The sequence below is a fragment of the Saccopteryx bilineata genome, chromosome 3, assembly GCF_036850765.1.
Source record: "Saccopteryx bilineata isolate mSacBil1 chromosome 3, mSacBil1_pri_phased_curated, whole genome shotgun sequence".
Taxonomy (NCBI): domain Eukaryota; kingdom Metazoa; phylum Chordata; class Mammalia; order Chiroptera; family Emballonuridae; genus Saccopteryx; species Saccopteryx bilineata.
This window is the reverse complement of record NC_089492.1, coordinates 127,405,598-127,428,405: the sequence shown is the minus strand read 5'-3', so window position 1 is coordinate 127,428,405 and position 22,808 is coordinate 127,405,598. Positions and strand designations below refer to the sequence as shown.

The 22,808-nt window shown below is 46.7% G+C and overlaps 2 protein-coding genes across 3 annotated transcripts in view; one reads left to right on the top strand and one right to left on the bottom strand.

Annotated features, from left to right (window-relative positions):
- The window catches only part of PAIP2B (poly(A) binding protein interacting protein 2B), a 47,114-nt gene extending 39,482 nt beyond the window's left edge, over positions 1-7,632 (top strand). Inside the window, exons 4-5 of one of the 2 annotated variants that reach the window (XR_010730314.1) lie at positions 700-3,655; positions 4,101-7,632. Coding sequence is in view for 1 of the 2 variants with exons in the window: in XM_066267348.1 (XP_066123445.1) it covers positions 700-756 (57 nt within the window). In the remaining variant the exon portion in view is untranslated. Of the gene's footprint in view, positions 1-699 lie in introns of both variants that reach the window. The other variant, XM_066267348.1, reaches the window with a different exon arrangement.
- A 3,137-nt stretch (positions 7,633-10,769) lies between these two features.
- On the bottom strand, positions 10,770-21,515 carry NAGK (N-acetylglucosamine kinase). The gene is made up of 10 exons (XM_066267347.1): positions 21,144-21,515; positions 18,236-18,320; positions 17,983-18,081; positions 17,043-17,184; positions 15,884-15,994; positions 15,077-15,189; positions 13,323-13,410; positions 12,281-12,378; positions 11,725-11,803; positions 10,770-11,092 (listed from the first exon to the last, which is right to left on the bottom strand). The coding sequence occupies exons 1-10, from the start codon at positions 21,170-21,172 to the stop codon at positions 10,902-10,904; spliced, it is 1,035 nt and encodes a 344-aa protein (XP_066123444.1). The 5' UTR covers positions 21,173-21,515; the 3' UTR covers positions 10,770-10,901.
- Positions 21,516-22,808: the final 1,293 nt, after the last annotated feature.

Sequence of the window (22,808 nt, the reverse complement as noted above, 5' to 3'; positions counted from 1 at the left end):
ATTAAGGATAAAAATTTGAACATGGAAAAGGTTTGGTTTCAAATTTATCATTTGGTGCTGTCCTTTTACTACTATTCCTCAAATCTGTATTTAGCATTTTGAATGATGTTGTTATAAAAATTGTTTATTTTGGAAGGAACATACTCATGAGAGGACATTTTTCGTTTAAAATTCGAAGACCAGATAAATGAATCCCCTGCCTTCCATGTTTACTTACGGAATTCTGAGTGACTTAGTTCTCATACAATTCATGTTCTGAGTGCTTGTGTCCTGTAGTTTGCTAAGGTATTGGGTATTCACAAGAAAGTAGAGAACCAAACCGAGCATAGCAAGACGGAAAAAGATATATGTATAATAGGGATTGTTGTAACCAAACTGATTTGATGGCACTCTTTGATGTTTAAGTTAAGGTACTCAGTGAATTAAATTGTTTTTGGACTCAAACTTACAATCCCCTAATGAAAGCATCACAAAAGGGGCAGGCGTTTGAAGCAGGAAAGAGAAAATGAAGTTGGTCAGGGCTTAGTATGTCAGGAGCCATGGAGAGCAGCCCAGCAGTAACAGCGGGGTTGCATGGAATTCTCCGTTTTCTCTCATGGAGGCTGAGAAGCAGGTGCTGATAACAATGGCAGTAGGGAGAAAGTAAGTTTTAAAGTGGAACTTGCTGTGGGATTTATTATCTCTTGATTCTTATTTCAGAGCAAAAGTAACCTGAACCCGGATGCCAAGGAATTTATTCCAGGAGTGAAGTACTGACAGAAAAGCTTTGAGGAGGACTTGTATGTCCCCATAACCAGGGACAGTGCTGCACAAAAATGGCAGAGCTGAAGGGGGAGGGTGGGCTAGGGGTGCACAGTGGGAAAGGGGAATAGTGGTTTAACTTGGACACTGTGACTGGAGTAGCTAATGCTCAGTTTTACTCTACAAGTTTCTGAGTAGTTCTCTTGTTCTACTGACTTTCATTCTGAGCAATTCTTACTATTTTTATTATGCGTTTTTGGCTTTTTGAATTAAGGAAATTGCAATCTTTTCCTCCTTCGTCAGGAATGTCGTGCTATGTGTGTTTAAACAAAATAAGCTGACCAAGAAAATCGGGGTGTTTATGAATGCCCTCACCCTGCTGTATACTTACAAGGGCAGTGAACACCTAGAAAACCACTATCGAGTCTGTTAAGCTGGATGGGAAGAGGGACGAGTGGGAGAAGCAGGTGCTCTAAACCAGAGGACACAACTCGGCTCTCCGGATCCCTGAGATTCCTGCAATGAACGCAGGTTACCAATGGCCTGCTGAACCTCAAACCCCATTCAGGAAAACACAGGCTTAAAGTACTGGTTTATAATAACTCTTTGATTGTGATGAAAGTTGTAAATCAGAAGGGGGAAACTGATGGTTATTGTCAGTTGAGTCATATAGTTACTACTGGCCTACTCTTAAGCCTCTGCTTACAGCTACTGTCAAACTCATCAAGGTACAAGAGCACTCAGGTAGATTTGCCTCTTTGTTTCACGTGGTGTCTAGTCAGTCCCCTGTCCCTCTCCACCCCCACCGTACTCTGATTTTCTTTTTGTATTTTTCTGAAGCTGGAAACGGGAGAGACAGTCAGACAGACTCCTGCATGCGCCCGACCAGGATCCACCCGGCACGCCCACCAGGGGCGACGCTCTGCCCACCAGGGGGCGATGCTCTGCCCCTCCGGGGCGTCGCTCTGTTGCGACCAGAGCCACTCTAGCGCCTGGGGCAGAGGCCAAGGAGCCATCCCCAGTGTCCGGGCCATCTTTGCTCCAATGGAGCCTCGGCTGCTGGAGGGGAAGAGAGAGACAGAGAGGAAGGAGAGGGGGAGGGGTGGAGAAGCGAATGGGTGGAGAAGCTTCTCCTGTCTGCCCTGGCCGGGAATCGAATGTGGGACTTCTGCACGCCAGGCCAACGCTCTACCGCTGAGCCAACTGGCCAGGGCCTTTTCTGATCTTGTTTAATAAAGTAAATCAAGTGCTTTTTTAAAATTGCTTCATATTCATTTTGAAATATCACCTAATTTTTGTGAGCAGTGTATAATTTTCAGGACACTAGAAAGAAGTTGAGTTCAAAATTTTGATGCTTCTCCCACTGTATGGAATTATGCAAAAGAACTAAAAAAAAACAACCTAGTAGAGTGATTATCACTTGACCCAGGTGACAGACTGTGCGACCTACTGGGATAGTTGCAGCAGTTATAAAATTTTGCCATTCCTACACACCCAGTTTTGTGAGTTTTCTAGTTTGGGTTCTCTGGATACATTCCTTTTGTCTTTCCTGCCTGTCAGTCATGGGTTTTTGTTTTTGTTTTTTATTAATTCTCATAGGGAACTAAACTGAGCACCAGGTGCTGCTTTTGTGTGATAGAGATGCAGGTGGCAGAGTCAGGTCTAAAAGAGAGTGTGTGAAGTCCTGGCGATTCTCCCAGGATGAGGCTTTGCAGAGGCCTGAGGACAGGGGCTTCTGTGTGACTGCTGCTGTGTTGTGTGATAGGCATATCAGGAAAAGATCATGTAACTTGAAAAATATCTGTGTAAATTCAGTATGTGAATGTGGGACAGAGGTTGGAAGGCAAAGACTAGAGATCTGAAAGCTTGAGAATTTTTCTTATGAATTCCTTGTTGATTTTTTGAACAGCCACAGCCTAAGGCCAGATTTAAAATACCTGCCCACATCTTTTTCTCATGTGAGTAGTATTAGCATTATTTGAAAACTGGCCTTCTTTGTTAGGTCACATGTCATAGGAGAGTAGCTTAGGGAGCTTGCATTGCTAGACATGCACATTAATTCCCAAAGCCTCTACCTCAAGAGAACGGGACTCTGACTTATTTTCAGGGACGCCTGTGAATAAAGAAATTTCTTTATTCCAGCTTCAGCTTTCATCTGGGGTTGTTGCTGATAACGAAGTGAGGGCCTTGGCAGTGCAGAACTAAAGTCTCTCTGTCTTCAAGGGCTGATTTTCTTTCTTTCTTTTCCATTAGCTGTCCAAGCTCAGAATTATAAAGTCTGTTAGAAATGTGTTGTGATTACTGAAGGAGCCATTTTTTAGACCCTGGGAACCCCCTAAGAGTACAGTGGTTTCTTGTGTGGCTCCCGGTCCGGAAAGTGCTACAGGGATCCAGATCTAGCCATTTCTTCATCCTGAAGAAGGCTGGCTTTTCTGACACCAGGACCCGCTAAGATGCCAGGCGCAGTTCAAAGAGCTTGTCTTTCCATCTGATGTGGGGTTCTGTTTTGGATGTCAGTCTTCAGCATGGTTGTACAAGGCATATCTTGTCAAGACTAGGAAATCTTCCTGTCAGATGAGCAGTGAACCTGAGGGCTGGACTTTCCAGTCCTAGACACAGTGTGCTGACTCCAAGGTCAGAAAGCAGCTAGCATTGTGTGACCCTTTTTTCATGTTTAGGCTAGTGCTTCCAGTGGCTCCTCTTATAGCCCAACTCTTCTCTTCATCTGTTTTGTTTAGAGGTGGAAACACAGCTATCACCCAGATCACAGGCTCGACTATAGTCAGAGTTTGCCAACTCCATAGCAAAAATGCATTTGTGTTTTGCTGGACCTTGACTGAGAAAGGATGGGAGCCTTTTCCCCATAGCAGAGGGTCTGAGTGCAAGCCAGCCTGGACACTTTCGCCTTTTAAAGGTCAGGTTGGTATTTATGTCATCACTTTGATGTTGATGTCAATATTCTGTTGAAACTCTTTTTATTGCCAATTGGAAGTTTGAGAATTTGTGTAGAAATGAAATGTATTTTTCTTCATTTTTTAAAATTTATTTATTTTCAAGAGAGGAAAGGGGAGAAAAACACTGATTTGTTGTTCCACTTGTTTATGCATTCATTGGTTGATTCTTGTATGTGCCCTGACTGGGGATTGAACCTACAACCTTCGTGTATCAGGATGACTCTCCAACTGACCAGGGGCTAGAATATATATTTTTAACAGTTTTCAATTCTGGTTGGTCCCAGTGTTAATTATTAGTGATTGATTTCTGATTTTTGTGATTATTGAACTCCAAGATGAAAATTATCTCTTGCTCTTTAAGGGGAAAAACATAAAAATAAAGAAATGCCTTTTTCATTTCTCCAGGTCGTACAACTACAGCAGAAACCTTGATGCAGGTAGCTGGCCCAGGCTTGCAACTTCCGGTCAGTTTCTGACTGCAGCAGTTGAGTTTTGAAGTCATGTAAGGTCAAACCAAGAAAGATCATAAATAAAAGGCTGGACCCTTGTAGCACCTCAGTTTCTGAAGTCAAAATGGTTGGACTCTTTTAAATTAAGGTCCTAATGGCTTCAGAATATTTTTAGTGAAATACTAAGCATTTTTCAAATTGTATATGGCTACAATTTCAAAGTTTTGTCTTGATTTCAAATAGGCTAGTAAGTAAGGAGTTCAGTTGGATACACTGGCAATTATATGTTAGAGAGGAAAGTTGTTGGAAGTTGCCAAAGGAAACAGCTTGACTGAATTTTCTTACATAAATCTCCTGCAAACACCCTGTAGAAACATTAGGAGCCCAGGAATCTACCTACTGTGACTGGAAGGGGCACGTGTTCTTCAGTAAGGGTCCCAGCATCACAGGTTAATACAAACTCATTAGTCAACAGAGCCAAATATCAACAGTACAATGATTGAAATTTCTTTTGAGAGCCATTTTTTTTTTTTTTTACAGGGACAGAGAGAGAGTCAGAGAGAGGGATAGATAGGGACAGACAGACAGGAACGGAGAGAGATGAGAAGCATCAATCATTGGTTTTTCGTTGCGACACCTTAATTGTTCATTGATTGCTTTCTCATATGTGCCTTGACCGCGGGCCTTCAGCAGACCGAGTAACCCCTTGCTCGAGCCAGAGACCTTGGGTCCAAGTTGGTGAGCTTTGCTCAAACCAGATGAACCCGCGTTCAAGCTGGCGACCTTGAGGTCTCAAACCTAGGTCCTTCCGCATCCCATTCCAATACTGTACACTGTGCCACTGCCTGGTCAGACTGAGAGCCAAATTTTTAAAACTTAAACTACATAGGTAGGTACATTCCTTATCAAGGTAGCGCCCGCAAGGTATTTTCTGGAAGAGCCACACTCAAGGGGCCAAAGAGCCGCATGTGGCTCATAAGCCGCTGTCTGCCGACCACTGGTAGGTGATGTTGAGGTGTGGGAAGAGGCAGAAGATATCTGACATTTGACTAAGATTTGGAGATATCCATCTATTGGGAAAGACTGTATATCCCCCAGTATTGAGGATAAAGCAAACCTCATTAACTTTGGAGGTAGGTGGAGGGAACAGGAGGGTTGGCCCAGATCTGGTTCACCATCAGGAACCTCCCTCTCCTGCTACCTCTGCTCACAGTTCCCAAGTGAATCATTGCCCAAAGGGATCCTAAGTCCTTCTGGTCCCACTGCCTGGGGTAGTTCACAGTACTCTCTGCAGCCACTGCTCTGCTGTTGTATGAACTGCAACCACAGACTTGGTCACAATTTTGAAAGTTTTATTTTCAAATAAATGTGTTTAATCGTTTTTATTTTTCTCATCTTGCAACTGTAACTGGTGACAAGAGATAGGACAATAGGAGGCTGACAGAAGGCAACACTCAAGTTTTTTGCTTGCTCCTTGACCTTGCCTCCCCCCTTACTGCTGTCTCCAGTCAGACTAGTCTATATGGGAATCATAGGAATAGGGCAGTTGAATATACTGATCTCTGCAGGGTATCAGCCAAGAGTCACCACTCCACCCACCCCAGGGGTAGAAAAGAAATCTGCAAAGGGATAGATACACCATTTTTATTCCAAAACAAATGGCCCCCTTAGATTTTGTTACTAGGAGTATCAATTGTGAAACTACCTTCTTTTTGGCTACCTTTTACTTTAAAATAATGAAGAAACATTGTAGGCAGTTTACTATAAAATAGTATAGTGTTTTCACTCTGTAACTCAACACTAAGTGAAAATCCTGCCCTGTTGATTGTGAACCTCAGGAATGTTTAGTGCTTGATGGGTGGTTTGGGAGGCAGGGTTTTTTAGTGTTTTTTTTAAACAATATTATTGAGACATATTTTACATATCATAAAACTCACCCATTTCAAGTATTAACTTCAGTGATTTTAGTAACTTTCCTGAGTGGTGCAGCCATAATCGTAACTCAAATTTAGAAATTTTCATCTACCCCAGTAAGATCCTTCTTTTTTTTTTTAAACTGATTTTAGAGAGAATGAGAGAGATAGGAACATAGATCTGTTCCTGTATATGTCCTGAATGGGGATTGAACTGGCAACCTCTGGACTTTGGTACCTGGCTAGGGGGATCCTTCATTTACTGCATGATAGTGTTCCCAGTTCTAAGTAACACTAATCTTTATCACTATGAATTTACCTTTTCTGGACATCAGTGGAATCATACAAAATGTAGTCTCTTGCCTCTGGCCTTTCTCACTTAGCATATTTTGTGGTTCATCCATGTTTAATTTGTGTCGTTAGTTCCTTTTTATTGCTGCATAGCATTCCATTGATAAACCACATTTTGTCAGCAAGGAGTCTTTTAAACTTGGATTTCAACCTCCTGTGGTCTAAAGCAGTGACCCCCAACCCCCGGGCCGCGGACCGGTACCAGTCTGTGGGCCATGTGGTACTGGTCAGCAGAGAAAGAATAACTTACATTATTTCCATTTTATTTATATTTAAGTCTGAACAATGTTTTGTTTTTAAAAAATGACCAGATTCCCTGTTACATCTGTCTAAGACTCACTCTTGACGCTTGTCTCAGTCACGTGATACATTTATCTATCCCACCCTAAAGCCTGGTCTGTGAAAATATTTTGACATTAAACCGGTCCGTGACCCAAAAAGGTTGGGGACCACTGGTCTAAAGGAACCCTCAGAACATAGGCCCGTAGGAGAAGGTGCTGTGCTTATCCAACTGCTCATCAGAACCAGCTTTGTCATCAGAAACTCCACATGAGGAGCCTGAACTGCTGCAGAAATTTTTATAATCTTGCAACTTCTTTTATATAAGGAACTTTTTTGCTGTCTACATGTCAGTACTTTTGAGGTATCTGGTAATTAATTTATTCTAACGTATGAGCATGTGTTTGGGTGGACAAGAAGGTGAACCATCAATAATACTGTTGGGGATTTTCTCTCCCCAACTGGATGGGGGAGTCTCTGAACTTTCTAAATACAGTATCGTTTCCATCATCATACGGAATCTTTATTAAAGATCATGCTGCCTTTGTTGGACAGATTTTGGGGGAAGGAGGCCCACCAGAGGTCCAGGGGAGAAAGAGTGCAGCTTGGGGAGGTAGCCCCAAGGTCTGCGTGTGGTCCCATGCTGCTGGTGGGGATGGTGAAGCTCGGTGGTGTCAGGGCAGCTTAGTACCTCTAGCAGGCCCAGGTCTGACTCTGGACCTTTACCTGTTTCACTAGTGTTTAAAAGCAGTTTTTCTTCCTTTTTTTCCCCTAAATTACATGGTGGTTATTAATATTTCTTTGGGGGAGGGGCAAGGCTTTAAAATTGAAGAAAATAATTTTCATAAAATCAAAAATGGAAAAAAAAAAGTTACCTAAAAAAATTTGCTATACAAACCAAATGGCAGCTGTTGAAAAATCTCAATAAAATGGGAATAAAATGTATTTGTTGGTAGTCAGACCTTTTTTTTCTAAGATTGGGTCATTATATATCGTTCTCTAGGTGGTGTACATGTGGTATGTGTGTGTGAGAGATTTCTGTCTCAAGATTGATCATTATTTTAGTTGCATAATTTTCCATTCCAAATAGTGTAACATGACAGTATTAAGCACTGGCTTGAATGTTACAGACTTGAGTGAATTCCACCTCCACCACTTTGTGCTTTCGGGCTGAACCTCAGTTTATTTGTAAAGCTGTCACACCTTTCTCCTGGGGCTAATGTGAGAATGAGACTGAATGTAATTTCAAAATACTGCCTGGTACATAATAGGCACTTAATACATGGTCACCATTGTGGCAATAATGTACAGCTTTGAACAAAGAAGTGGTAACAGGGTCCTTGGGCGTGAAGGGAAATGGATAGCTCATCACACCTCCTTTGGCCAAAGTAGGAACACATCTGAGCTTGTGTACTTGGAATAACTAATATCTATTCAATTTATGTGCTGGCAAAAAAATAAATTATGAAGTGCTCTTTGCTCTGCTCTAAATCCTCCATTGTCCAGTTGGAATAGAACCTAGACAACGGTAAAGAAGATAAGGCTTGTATTTTAAACTCTTCACCAATACAGTTTTAGATTCTTTATTCTTTTTTTTTTTTTTTTTAAGAGACAGAGGGACAGACAGGGACAGAGAGAGATGAGAAGCATCAATCATCAGTTTTTTGTTGCGACGCCTTAGTTGTTCATTGATTGTTTTCTCATATGTGCCTTGACCAGGGGGCCACAGCAGACCGAATAACCCCTTGCTCGAGCCAGCGACCTTGTGTCCAAGCTGGTGAGCTTTGCTCAAACCAGATGAGCCCGTCTCAAGCTGGCGACCTCGGGGTCTAGAACCTGGGTCCTCCGCATTCCAGTCTGATGCTCTATCCACTGCGCCACCACCTGGTCCAGCCAGTTTTAGATTCTAAATTGCAAATATAGCTTTATGCTGATCCTGACATGTAAAAAAACTTCTCCAAGCTCACTCTTCATTAAGTGTTATTGAGAGGGTTCAAGAGATACAGCAAAGGCACCTCCACAGTGTCCCTATTCTCTTTGCCAGCCTTGTACCAGATGATATATCAAAGACAGGCTGAGAGCTGGACCCCAATGGTTTGGACCATAGCTAGGTGGAAATAAGGCTGGCTATCCCTTAGGAAGGGACTTGGCTTGAGTTCTTATTGCTCAAAGCTCCACCTTACTATGTTGGGCTACAGCTGATTGGAATGAAAGCTGCTGCCATTCTGTTATACACTATGAAATTAGTGTCCTATGACTTGGGAAACAAAAATCCAAGATTCTTTTTTTTTTTTTTTTTTTGGTATTTTTCTGAAGTTGGAAATGGGGAGGCAGTCAGACAGACTCCCGCATGCGCCCAACTGGGATCCACCTGGCATGCCCACCAGGGGGCAATGCTCTGCTGCAACCAGAGCCATCCTCAGCGCCCAGGCCAACTTTGCTCCAATGGAGCCCCAGCTGCGGAAGGGGAAGAGAGAGACAGAGAGGAAGGAGAGGGGGAGGGGTGCACAAGCAGATGGGTGCCTCTCTTGTGTGCCCTGGCCGGGAATTGAACCTGGGACTCCTGAACACCAGGCCAATGCTCTACCACTGAGCAAACCGGCCAGGGCCAAAAATCCAAGATTCTTTCAAGGACCTAATCAGAACTCAAAAGCTATAGGGCAGTGGTCCCCAACCTTTCTTGGGTCACGGACCGGTTTAATGTCAAAAAATACTTTCACAGATAGGCCTTTAGGGTGGGACAGATAAATGTATCACGTGACAGAGACAAGAGTGAGTCTTAGACGGATGTAACAGGGAATTTGGTCATTTTTTTAAAATAAAACATTGTTCAGACTTAAATATAAATAAAACAGAAATAATGTAAGTTATTTATTCTTTCTCTGCAGACCGCTACCGGTCTGCGGCCCAGGGGTTGGGGACCACTGCTGCAGGGTACAACTCCCTCAAGTGCAGATCCTGGACCACTACAGCAGAAGCACAAGGTAGTTAGAATAAATGAAAATTGCCCATCTCATCCTTGACCTACTGAATCAAACACATTATAGAGGGGGAAGAAAAAAAATCTGAATTGGAAACAAGTTCTAGAATAATTGATACATACAAGTTTGAGAACTTATGTCCAGGACATAATCTATGTCTTCTAATAGTTCATGCTCTAAACACCTAGAAGGCCCTGTCCGGGTGGCTCAGTGGACAGAGAATCGTCCTGGTATGCTGGGGTCGCAGTTTCAGTCCCTGGTCAGGGCACATGAGAAGCAACCAATGAGTGCACATTAAGTGGAACAAGTTGATGCTTCTTTCCCCCTCCCCCTTCCTCTCATTCAAATCAATGGGAAAATCAAAAGAAAATAAACACCTAGAGAGGCAGCCCCTACTAATGGAGACTGTCTTCATTGTTCAGTAAGCAGCATGGGCAGAGCAGGAAGCCTTGGACTTGTCATAACCAAACTAGAGTATCCAAAGTACAGGAGTCCTGTCTGCTCGTCACAGGCGCACCTTGCCCAGTGCCACACAACAAGTGCAAAGTGTCTGCTGTAACCAGAGCCAGGCTAGTAGTCCTGGAAAAACCTAGTGAGGTTGTATCTAGTCGACCTTGGATCTCCGCCACCCTCATAACTGCTCAAAGAATTCATTTATACCAAAAAACTGCAAAATGTGCTGCTTACCCATAAGTACCAAATCCAGTGAGGTAAAAATTCTCCCAGATGAGATTTGTATCCTGTCCCCTAAGTCCTACTTGGGACTCTCAGTAGAGGATGTGGTGGTATGTTTAAGGTTACTCCCAGTGAGATTTTGCCTGGAAAACATTTAATTTCACTGAAAATGCACTGGCAGTGATCATTCCCCACTTGGACAGAAAATGGAGGTCACAGGTTAACTGGCAGCAACAGCCTAAGTATGCTAGCATGGGGGGGTAGTGGAGGCACACAGATAAATTTTATGTCCAACTGCAGGGCAAGCAGACTGTAATCCCAGGCCGAGCACCTGGTGTGGGGCTTTCAACCATGGGCTACCATCCCTGAGGGTACTGCAGGCAGGCGCACTGAGAATGGACACAGCAAGTGTGCTTCACAACACAATTCAATTGGGAGTCGGTAAAGTGCATTTATTTTCTCTTTTTCTTTTTTAAAAAAGTAAAAGGAAGAAAGGCCCCTCCCTCCCAGCCCCCAATATCCATGGGGCATGGAGGAGGTAGGGCCAGGGCCGGCCCCCTAGGAGAAGGTGTAGGAGTAGAAGGCCACGGCATTGACACTGTAGTCCATGGGGAGGGGGTGCCCGATGTGCCTGGCCCCTAGGCTGGCCCCGCCCAGAGCAGAGGAGTGCCTCAGCTTCATCAGGGTGAAGCTGGAGAAGGAGTTCTGAGCCTGGATCTCTCTGCCCTGGGTCAGCGCCAGAAGGAACCCTGGAGGGAAAGAATGCAGAGGACCGAGGTGGAACAGCAGCCTGTGCTGGAGACGAGCAGGGGACAAAGCAGGGAAAGAAGAGGCCAGGCCCGAGGTATCCCTGCAGACAGAGGTCCTAGAGGAGCCCACAGCCAGATCCCCACCCGGTGGTGCACCAGGGTACATGAGCCCAGTAACGACTGTGGGTACTGGAGCCACTGTCCCCAGCACCCAAGGCCAGGAACTCCAAGGGAGCAACAGGGGTCCCTAAGCTACTTCAGAATGTCTAATGGAAACCAGAGTTGCCCAAAACAAGGTGGCAGAGTGAAGAAGGCCCATTTCTCTCATTTCGGCTAGGATTGTGTTAACACATGCTGGTCAGCAGCTCTGATTTTAAGTTAAGATTTGTGTTTAATTTTTTTAAAAGTGGTGCTTGTTTAATAAATCCTTTGGAAAAGAACATCTTTTTACAAGTTCAGATAAGCTGGACAGGACCTTGTAAAGGGCTCCCTGGCAGACTGAAGGTTGAGGGTGTTGAGCTGAGGCATCAGGGGCCTGTCCAGGCCTCAGGTCCCAAGTCCTCCCTGGAGCAGACAGCTGTCTGGCACCCCTTCTTTGCCAGCACCAGCCCTTGCCCCAGTCCTATACTCACCCTCCTTTAGCAGTTCCCAGCTCTTCCACACAGAACCCACACACAGGATGGGGAGGCCAAGCTGCCCTTTGAACAGGACCTGGACAGTGAACAGAAATGGGCAGTGGGGTGACCAAGTCTCTCCAGTACTGCAGGGGTAGCTGTTAAGACCAGCCCTCTCTATCCCGCTTTCACTCCCTCTAGTCGAGAACAAAAAGGTGAACTCAAGAAAAAAAGGGAGGAAAATAGGGAGATTTATAGAGGCAAGGGAGAAGGGAAAGGAAAACACATCGAGTAATACCAGGAAAGAATGAAGAGGAAACGGGCAGAAACACGACCAAAAGGGGAGACCACATTAAACCAGCTTACTATATATACACATTACATGTTAGCCAGAGTGAGGGCACAGGACGAAAGAACTTGTTTGTTATAGACTTTCTGTAACACTTTTCTCAACTCTAGGTTCTCATTTAACATCATATCCAATTTACAGTTTGATGGAACAGTGTCACCCCTCATGGGAAAGGGTCAAAGGTGGCCCAGCAGTTACCAGCCTTCATTTCCCACCTCAACTCACCGGGTCAATCTCCGGCAACACGGCCACAACGTGTCTGCCCAGCATCTCCCCAGCCTTCCTGAAGATATAGCGGGAAAGGGGGTCTCCCTGCTGAGCCCCTGGGGGGAAGGAAGAGGGCAGGGCGTGGTGAGTACCTAGGGGGCCGCCAGTGCTCAGCTGTTCTCACTCTGGTGCAGGGCAACAACAGCTAGGTCTAAACCAGGAATGAGGTGGGCACGTGGCAAGTAAGCCTCCCAAGCTGCCGTTCCACCCTTATTTCCCCTACCCCACTTCTACCATCGGAGGGTGTCCTGTATGGAGGTGGCTGTTCTAAGAATTGGGAAGGGAAGTCGTCCCCCCCCACACATACTAGAGAAGCACACTGGCTTAGCTCATACTCGTGGTTTACCTCCAGCTTACACGGAGTTACTGAGTCTGCGCCTGAAGCTCTCTCAGCTCTGGGGACCCAGGACCCTACTTGAGCAGCTGGTTGGTGCTCTTGTCAGGGCCCCACCCATCTCCAGGAGTCAGCCCCTTCCCAGCTATTCTCTGAAGGGACCTCAGTCCAGCAGGACCTCAGGGGATCCTTCAATGCCCTGAGGCTTCAGGAATCCAGACTGAGGGAGTATGGACCATACAGTGGAGAAAGAGTAATATGCAGACAAGCAAGCCCTGTGGTCCAGCCGCACCTCACCCAACCAAATATGCCTAACTTCTCCAGGATCTCCTAGTTCTGTGGGTATCATTGGTTAAAAAAAAGTTATATATTTTCCCAAAGGACAACTGCTTCATAAATTTCTCAGAAACAGGCAAACAGCCTGCACAAGCCACAAGAGCTGTCAAGAAGAGAAGCAAATGTAGTATAAAACAACTGTCAATATAATCTGCATGACCTTCTGCCTTCACCTCAAGGCCCATGGTGGCAGAGAACTGAGGTCACTTTGTCAAAGGGAGATTAAACTGGCTTCAGTCCTCACTGAACCTTACTCCACTATGACCCCCTTCTTCCCATCTAGGTCTTTGGGGAATGAAGCCAGATAAAATGCTGCCCTATCTCAAGTACCTTCTGCAATCTTCCGGCAAAACCCAGCAAACCTGCACTTATCAAAGTCCCTGTACAGGTGTACAAGGATTCCGAGCCGGTCTGGCACCTGAGAGACAGAGAAAGGATACAAGATAGTCATCAGAAACAAAGGGAAATCCCCAGTCTGCCCACCCAAGTTGGCCTTCTGATGTCTCTACTGCTTGAAAAGCTAGAATAATGTTTGTTTTTTAAGCTCCAGAGAGTGCAAGGATTTGAGACTTCACATTTGAGAAAAGTTCTTTTGTTTTCCTTAGCATGAATTCCATTGCTCCTTACAGATTAGTTTGGATAGAGCACAGATCTCTGCTCACCAAAGTGTGTTTGGTAATTTCTTGAGGTGCTTCTGAAAAGATTTCTTTGGTCAAAGGAATATACGGACTTTTGCACATTCTCTCTTAGAGATTCACAATGCACATTAGCAAGTTAAAGGCTCTGAGAAGTCCTAAACCAAGATATGTTTCCCGCAAACTTATATGACCACAGAAAGTACTTCTTCCACCTCAACAAACTTACACACCAGTAACACCTCTGAGGGACCTGAGGAACCGGTGATTCCCCAGAGAAGTTCTTATGATGGAAGAAGGTGGGCTAAAATTTGAGCACCTACAGCAACATGTTAAGCACGTTACCCAGACTATCTCCTTTACCCTGTGTAATGACCTTATAAAAATAACCAAAGGATAAGAAAGCGGTAAACATAATACTGGAATTCAGAAAAAATTTGCTGAATCAGGATATATTAACTCCACTTCTTACAGCAACTGCAATAGGAAGTGATTTCTTTCCCTATTCCTCAGCTTGGCCCAGGCCAGTTTCTCTATAATCATCAACCCCTGAGCCTTGAGAATACAGGTCTTACTTCTCAGTATTTCTAATCTCCTTCCCTGGCCCCATCCCCAGCTCACCCAAGTGGCCCTTACTCAGAGAGATGTCTATCATATAGACATTCTCTTCCTTCTCTTCTTCCCACCTTTTACCTCTGGCTCAGATAAAGACAGCTATTTCCAAAACCCAATACAAATAAGCACGGCTCAGACAAAGAAAAGTCAATCCCCGATACCTTGAGTAAGTGGCTACCCCCCCCCCCCAGAACTCTTCCTGTCCACCTCTTATTTTTAATTTATTCATTCATGTTAGAGTGGGGAGGGAGGAGAGAGGGAGAGAGAGAAGAGGGGGCAGTGCAGGAAGTATCAACTTCCATATGTGCCTTTACCTGGCAAGCCCAGAGTTTCAAACCAGTGACCTCAGTGTTCCAGGTTGACGCTTTATTCACTGCGCCACCACAGGTCAGGCCCTGTCCACCTCTTAAGGGCTCTACTCCCTGACCCACACAGACCAGAAGCAGCTCACTGTCTAACATAACTGTTCAGAATTTACCTGCCATCTCTGTGTCTCTGACAACTGTTTCCTGATCTCACCCTGTACTTCTCATTCCAGCTTAAAATGCCATCTGCCTTCACCTCCCAGCAGGCTCTAGCTACCTAAGAATGAGGTTTGGCTAAGCACTTATCCACAACCTACCCCTCCCTCATGCCCGATACCTTCCTGGAATGTACCACCCATTTCATTCAGAATCTTGTCCTTACCTATGACTTCTCTATCCTACAGCTCTGACCCATGACTCACCTTCAACTTTTCTTCGGCTCACCCAGTCCCTTCCTGCATTCACTCCTGCTCAGTCTCCCACTGCCCTATCCCAGGTGTGCATGTTTACTGGGGAAAAGGGAGAGTACCTGGAAATAGTTGAACATGGCCTGTTTGACGTAGCCAATGTCATGTGGCGCTGCCTCTAGGTTGTCAATGGAGTCAAACACTATTTTCACTGCTTGGTGTGCAATCCAGTAGGCTGTGGAGAGCAGAGAGAGCTAGAAGATGGGGCCATATCCCCGAGCTCACAGGGAAGGAAACTCAGACCTAGACAGGTTAGTGATCAGCTTGTATAGTATAGCAAATTAGGTGTCCCAATTCCCAGCCTGGGCACCTCCAGTTAAACTGTATCTGACTGATCCACATAAGGGAAAGCTGGAGGGGAAAGACAGAACAGGTGACGCTGTGTCACATCAGCTGCTACCCAAAACTAAAGACAAGGTCAGCTGTCACACAAACCACTGGGTCACTGCCATGAACTGGACCCCAAGGGTCCCTATGGAAGCGTGCACCTGCTGCTTATAAGAGAAGCTGCTATACCACTTTCCCACTAGCAGACTAGGCGAGCACTCCTGGCCTCTATGACCTTAGCCTTTAGTCTCAATTGCTCACAAAGGCTCCAAAAGTCAGCACAGGTAGTCAGCAGCTATGACGCTGGGCATGAACCTGAATCCCGGGTGCATATCACGGATGAGCAAGGCCAACCACTTGTCCAGCTTTTGCATCTCTGTGAGCTCTCAGTCATTTTATTGTACTCAGGACTATCAGATCCAGGAGCTGTCCCCAGATAGCCCCTCAGGGTCAGCAGGCTAAGGGCAAAGGAGAGAAGATGGAGAGCTGCAGGAAGGGAAGGGTCGTGGACCTTGAGCCAGGCCCAGTTGAAGCGAGCTCACCTGAGCCCTCGTCCCCCATCATGTGGCCCCAGCCGCCACAGCCACTCTCAGAGCCATCAGGGTTGATGAGCCTGCAGTTGGAGCCTGTCCCAGAGATGAGCACGATCCCACCTGGGGAAAGGGCATGGAAGGCTCAGGGTGGCCAATACCCTGCACAGAGTGAGCACACAGCTTCTAACAGGAAAGACAGGACAGAAACCAGCCCTGGGCCCAGGAATCACCACCCAGTCTTGCAGAGAAAATTGAGCTAAGTAAGAGAGGAACTCCAATTACATACAGCCCTTCTCTGGGGGATAGAGAGGAATATGAGCCCATGTCTTCTTGCCCAGCCTTCAAGTGACTACCTCCTTTACTGAGTACCTACTATGTGCCAGGGATGGTACCAGACCCTACTCACAATGATACTCAATACCCTAAACCAGTGGTCCCCAACCTTTTTTGGGCCACGGACCGGTTTAATGTCAGAAAATATTTTCATGGACCGGCCTTTAGGGTGGGACGGATGAATGCACAAAATTATGCGACTGGCGTAAAAACTGTGGTATTTTAAAATATATTGTTGAACTTAAGAGACAAGCGTCAAGAGTAAGTCTTTGACAGAGAGAATCTGGTCATTTAAAAAAAAAATAAAACGTTCAGACTTAAATATAAATAAAACGGAAATAATGTAAGTTATTTATTCTTTCTCTGCGGACAGGTACCAAATGGCCCATGGACCGGTACCAGTCCGCGGCCCGGGGGTTGGGGACCACTGCCCTAAACCACCTTATCAGTACAATTACCTCCATTTAATATGAAGAAATTGAACCTCTGAGAGTTCTGTAACTTCTCCAAGATGGCACAACCAGCAAAATAGGAACTGAGATTCAAATGCCAATCTTGTGGCACCAATGCTTTTTATACTATCAGAGCTCCTCCCACTTTCCTCTCAGCCAGCTCAGGGCCTCCTTCCTGGGATGGAGTCTTATGTCTGACTCAACTCCTTGCTTCTCATCAAGACACTCTCTTGCCCTCCCTCCTGTCCAGTCCTTGCTCTGGCAGCTAATTAAAAGGGGGGTGGGGGGTATGATGGAGGCTGCCTTCCAGATATTTGCAAGACAAGTTCTCCCAGCTACACCTAGGGAGCTTTCCCAAGAAAAACAGTTTATAACCTCCTTACCATCTGGTGTAGCTGTGGCGATGGAGCCAGCGGCATCGGTGGTGATAAAGTAGTTTTCACTCAGGTGGGGAAAGCGGTCCCTCAGCTCCTCCATCAGGATCCTCACAGCGTCCTCCTGCTCCCCACCACTTAGGGATAGGCCCTAGGCCACAGGGGAGGTGAGCGAGAGAGCAGGGCCCAGACCTGGCTCCTTTCTCAACCCCCTCCCCTCCTATCTACCCCCTATTCTCTACATCTGGGCTCTGCTTACCTAGCCCATCCTCCTTCCACCCCACGTGATGACCCCTCAGAAGGCTGTAGCTTAATAAAAGCCTGGACTGGGAATGGACAAAGAGGGGACTCAACAATGCCATATTTGGAGCGAGATGAAAGTAGTGCCCTTAACAAAAAAATCGGGCAGAGGAACAAGTTGAGCATAAGCCTGGTCTGCAATACAGGGCTGGGGCTGTGTCTGCAGCACATCTTGCCGAGGACATATCCAGAGAGCAGCCAGAGCTACAGCAACTTGGGAGGAAGGCCTCAGCTGGGAATAAGAGCAGACATTTAACAAATGCTTATGGGTCAGGGTCTCTGCTAACCACTTTAGCACGTGTCATGTCATTTTACCTTCCCAACAACTCGGGTAGCTACTGCTATCTGCACTTTCCAAATGAGGAAACTGAGGCTTAGAGAAGGTAGATAACCTGCTTAGGGTCACACAGATGCTGAGTGACAAACCAATGTCTCAGTGGCTCTCCAAAGCCCTGTGCTCTTCCAATTGTTGTGACTTCTGGATGACAACTGAAGCCACAAGAATGGATGAGATCATGTGAGTTTCTAGACCAGAGACTAAGTCCCCAAGTTCTTTCCCTCTGTGGTCAAGGTTGTCAGACTCATCTGGTTTGAACTCGCTTTCTCGGTGTTGCTGTGACTTAATTCCTAGGCTCTCCCCCAGACTCACCAAGCTTCGGAGAGGTACCAGAGGATCGACCCCTGCTTTCCGTTTGGCCCTGTTCACCATCTCGTTGATCCTCTCCACACACTTGTCTGTCCCGATCAGCTAGCCCCAATCAAGGGAAGGAGGAGTTACACAGGCCTGCACAATCTGTGCTGCCCCCACAGGCTGCTATATGAGCCCCCAGCCAATACCTCAACAGGAATTACAGAGAATAAAACCACAATCAAGCGACTGGTCCCCTCAATGTAACCTTTACCCAGTGGTTTGTGCTGAGTCCATCTGCTTCTGCCAGGATCTGTCCATCCTCTGAGAGTAAAAGGACCTTGGACCGTGTTCCTCCCCTACAGAACACAAGGGGACACTCAGTCTTGCACAGAAAAACCAGAAGGTACAGCTAACTTTGTGCAGTCCTTATCACCAAGCCCGGTATGACAAAAACTACTTCAACAAACCCAGTCACCATTCCCAAAACCACCTCTGTGGTTTGGTGTTTGCTGTGCTCTTGGACTGAAAAAGAGGTCCTGTTCCGCTTCCCTTAGGGATGTCCTACTTATGCTTCAAGGCCCTACTTATCCATCAGCTAGTCTTTGAAATTTCTGATGTGTGGCCCACCCACATAGCTCCACTAGTTAAGCCAAGTCAGTGCCCTTATAACTTTTAAAGATTCCTCTCTATTGAGTGTATTTTATTTTCTTGTCTGCCTCTCAGTAGACTACAAGCTCCAGGCCATTTATCTATCCTCAGGTCTAGCACAGGCCAACACTTGGTAAATGTAACTTTACAGAGAATATATCTTTTTGCTTCTCACAAAAGCTAACGGGTGCCTTTCAAGATCCAGCTCCATGGCCCTGGCTGGCTGCATTAGTAAATAGAGCATTGGCCCAGCCTGTGGATGTCCAGGTTCAATTCCCAGTCAGTGTACACATGAGAAGCCACCGTCTGCTTCTCTTCCCTTCCTTCTCCCCCTTTTCTCCCTCTTCTCCTCTCACAGCCAGTGGCTCATTTGGTTTGAACATCAGCCCCAGGGGCTGAGTATAACTTGGCTGATTCAAGCATTAGCCCTAGGTGGGGCTGCCGGGTAGATCCCAGCTGGGGTGCATACAGAAGTCTATCTCCCTTCCTCTCACTTAAAAAAAAAAAGATCCAGTCCTGGCCGGTTGGCTCAGCGGTAGAGCGTTGGCCTGGTGTGCAGGAGTCCCAGGTTCGATTCCCGGCCAGTGCACACAAGAGAGGCATCCATTTGCTTCTCCACCCCTCCCCTTCTCCTTCCTCTCTGTCTCTCTCTCTTCCCCTCCAGCAGCAAGGCTCCATTGGAGCAAAGATGGCCCGGGCGCTGGGGATGGCTCTGTGGCCTCTGCCCCAGGTGCTAGAATGGCTCTGGACGCAACAGAGCGACGCCCCAGATGGGCAAAGCATCGCCCCCTGGTGGGCATGCCGGGTGGATCCCGGTCGGGCGCATGCGGGAGTCTGACTGCCTCCCCGTTTCCAGCTTCAGAAAAAAATAAAATAAAATAAAATAAAATAAAATAAAATAAAATAAAATAAAAAAAGATCCAGTTCCAGCTGCAAAGGTCTTTGAGACACCCTTGTGAGAAACACTGACCAGATGGCTAGGAGAATTAAGATCCATTTAAACAACTAACCAGTCAAATACTTATTACTGGGGGAAATGGTAGTTTGAGGGAGGCCTGTGGTGGTGTGAGGTATGTTTCTTTACTGATCAGTACTTTTAGAAATATAAGAGGAGGACACTGAAGATGTGCTGATCAAACTGAAAAATGACAAATTTCAAGGATTGGTTAATGCATGAGATCCAATACTGAAAATAATCTCTTGACAAACTGGGGGGAAAAGGGTCATATCTTATATAAATAACAGGGATGAATGCAAATTCCTGTACTTAGTTTTGTTGTTGTTTTTTTAAGGGTAATAGTTACAGGATGGGAGAGATCAACCTTAATGCATGTGAAGAAAAGATTTTTTTTAAAGGATTTTTTACAGAGACAGAGCGAGAGTCAGAGAGAGGGAGAGATAGATACAGACAGGAACACAGAGAGATGAGAAGAATCAATCATCAGTTTTTCATTGTGGCACTTTAGTTGTTCATTGATTGCTCTCTCATATGTGCCTTGACCCTGGGGGGCTACAGCAGACCTTGGATCCAACCAAGCTGGTGAGCTTTGCTCAAACCAGATGAGCCCACACTAAAGCTGGCGACCTCCGGGTCTTGAACCTGGGTCCTCCACATCCCAGTCCGACGCTCTATCCACTGCGCCACCGCCCGGTCAGGCAAGAAAAGATGTTGGGGTCCATGAGTCAGCAATGAAATGTGGCTGCCATAGAAGCAATCCATCTCAAATTCAAAAGTGCCCTGGCTGAGACAACAGCCATCTCTATTATGCACTGATGTGACACACCCAGATTCACAGAATGTTGTCACTGGCAGGGGACTTGGTGATCATCTCCTTCATTTCCTCACTTGATATACACAGGAGGTAATGCAAGCCTATACTGAGCAAAAGTCTTGCTCATATTTATACCGAGGAAAAGAGCTATTTCAAAAAATCGAGTAGACAAGCTTCTGAACAGGAAAAAATGCAAGAACAGGGTTCTAGCTAGGGTAAGGAGCCTGGCATGCTGACAAGAATGGAGTTTCAGGGATCAGGACGGGCTAGCACTCGGGCTCGAAGCTGCTCCCCCTTCCAGATACCCTCCGACAAAGATCCTGGTCCCAGCTTCCACCACACTTCCCCTTTCCATCCCCCAGTCCAGCAACTTCACACCTGACACCTGTTCTGAAAAACTCTCGGGTCGGGAATGGGAAAAAGGAGCATCTCCAGCTGGAGACAGAGGACTGGGCCGTTCTCGGGAGAAAGGGGCGTGGTTCCGCCGTGAAACAAAAAGAACCCCCCCCCCCGGGTGTGGCCAGGGCACACGCAGAGCCCCTGAAAGGCAGACACCCGCACGCGCAAAGGCAACGCCGCGCGTGCACAGAACCCTGCTCTGCAAGGCTCCGCAGCCCAAAAGCCCATAGTGGCCGGACTCAGAGGCGAGAAGCCACCAGCCTGCCCACGGCCTTCATTACGCCCCACCCTCGGGACGGGGTAGACCCAAGCCGCTTCTAGGGCGCCCCCCACGATCCCCCTCCGCCGGGCCGCACTCACCCCTCCACACCCCCGTAGAGCGCGGCCATGCTGATGCTGCCGCTACCGCGGATCCCGCCGATTGCTTCCCTCCCGCCGGCGTTGCCCTCCTGCTTGCCCGCCCACTCGGCACCGCCCCGCGTCACGTGAACGCCCCCACGGTCCAGCTGACTCCAAGTGCGAGCGTGTGCGCGCACGCGGGGCGTGGCGCCGTGGGCTGCAGTTGGTCTTAGGCTGGCTGTGTCGGGGCGGGTCTCCCCGGGGGGATGAGGGCGCTCCTAGGCAGCTCCTTAGCGGCTCCTCCGGCCCCTGCCGGCCCCTCCCCACCTCCTGACTCCTGCTTCTGGAGCTAGACACGGAATCCCAAGCAGAGGAGCCAGAAAGGGGTGTCTGGAACGGCCCGGAAGTTGCCGGCAACCCCGCCTTGCGCTTGCGCACTGAATACGAGCCACGTAGACTGTTACTGTTGCGGACGCGCAGTGACGCAAGCACCGCCAGACACCCACTACCTCAGAGTGTGGGATCGGGCAACTGCGCATCTAAGGCCGGGGTGTTGCAAGGGCCTCAAAAATTATAATGTTTAACCCAACAGCTGTCGGTGATGGCAAAAGTAAAGTGTACACGCAACCCCCCACGCAAACTTTAATCTGCACTTGTTTATGCATCTTCCAAGAGTATCTAGAAACAGGCTGGGGAAGGAGAAAAGACGTGGAAACTGTCCTTGTCCTTGGCCCAGAGAAGGGGCGTTTGTTCTTACTGTACTACCTGCCCAGTTTAGTTTTTTTGTTGTTGTTTTGACAGAGAGGAAGGGAGAGAGGTAGGAAGCATCGATTCTTCTTTGCTGCACTTTAGTTGTTCATTGACTGCTTTCTCGTATGTGCCTTGGGGGAGGTTGCTACAAGAGAGGGAGTGACCCCTTGCTCAAGCCAGCGACCTTGGTCGTCAAGCCAGAGACCATGGGGTCATGTCTAGGATCCTGCACTCAAGTTAGTGAGCCTGTGCTCACGCCAGTGACCTCGGAGTTTTGAACCTCGGTCCCTCACATCCTAGTTCGATGCTCTATCCACTGTGCCACTGTGCCACCGCTTGGTCATGCCCCAGTTTAGTTCTTTTGGAGGTAGAGGAAGAGTGAAGATAGGGAACATATAAAATGGAGTTGTTTTAACCAAGCTGCCAAAATTATTAACATTATGAAGGTTGAGCAGGAGAAGAGTACATTCTTATTCTAACTACCCTGGGATCTTAAACTTTATTTTTAAATTTTCCAGTCCTGAATCAATGCCTGGGTATACATCTGGATTTCCAGGTAATCTTCTAATTACTGTGGGAAGGGCTGGCATATGTGTCCACCTGACATCCATTATCTAGACCACTGGGTGTGACCAGACCTCCTGACACCCATCTTTTGGACCACATGGCATCTATCATCCTGGCTTCCTGACATATATCTGATAACAGTCTTTGAGCAATCCTAGGGCTAAGAATGCAGGACTGATCATTCTCTTTTTTTTTTTTTTACTACAATAACTTTTAACTTTTCTTTTTGGAATGCTTCTGGAGTTTAGTCTAGCTGTGTTACCTGTTTGCAAATTCCAAGACTCTCAAGTAAATCTCTCTAATTTATTTCTAGCAAAGCCTCCAGGTTCTTTTTGAGTTTGTTTGACAAGGTACTTGTTGTGACATAGA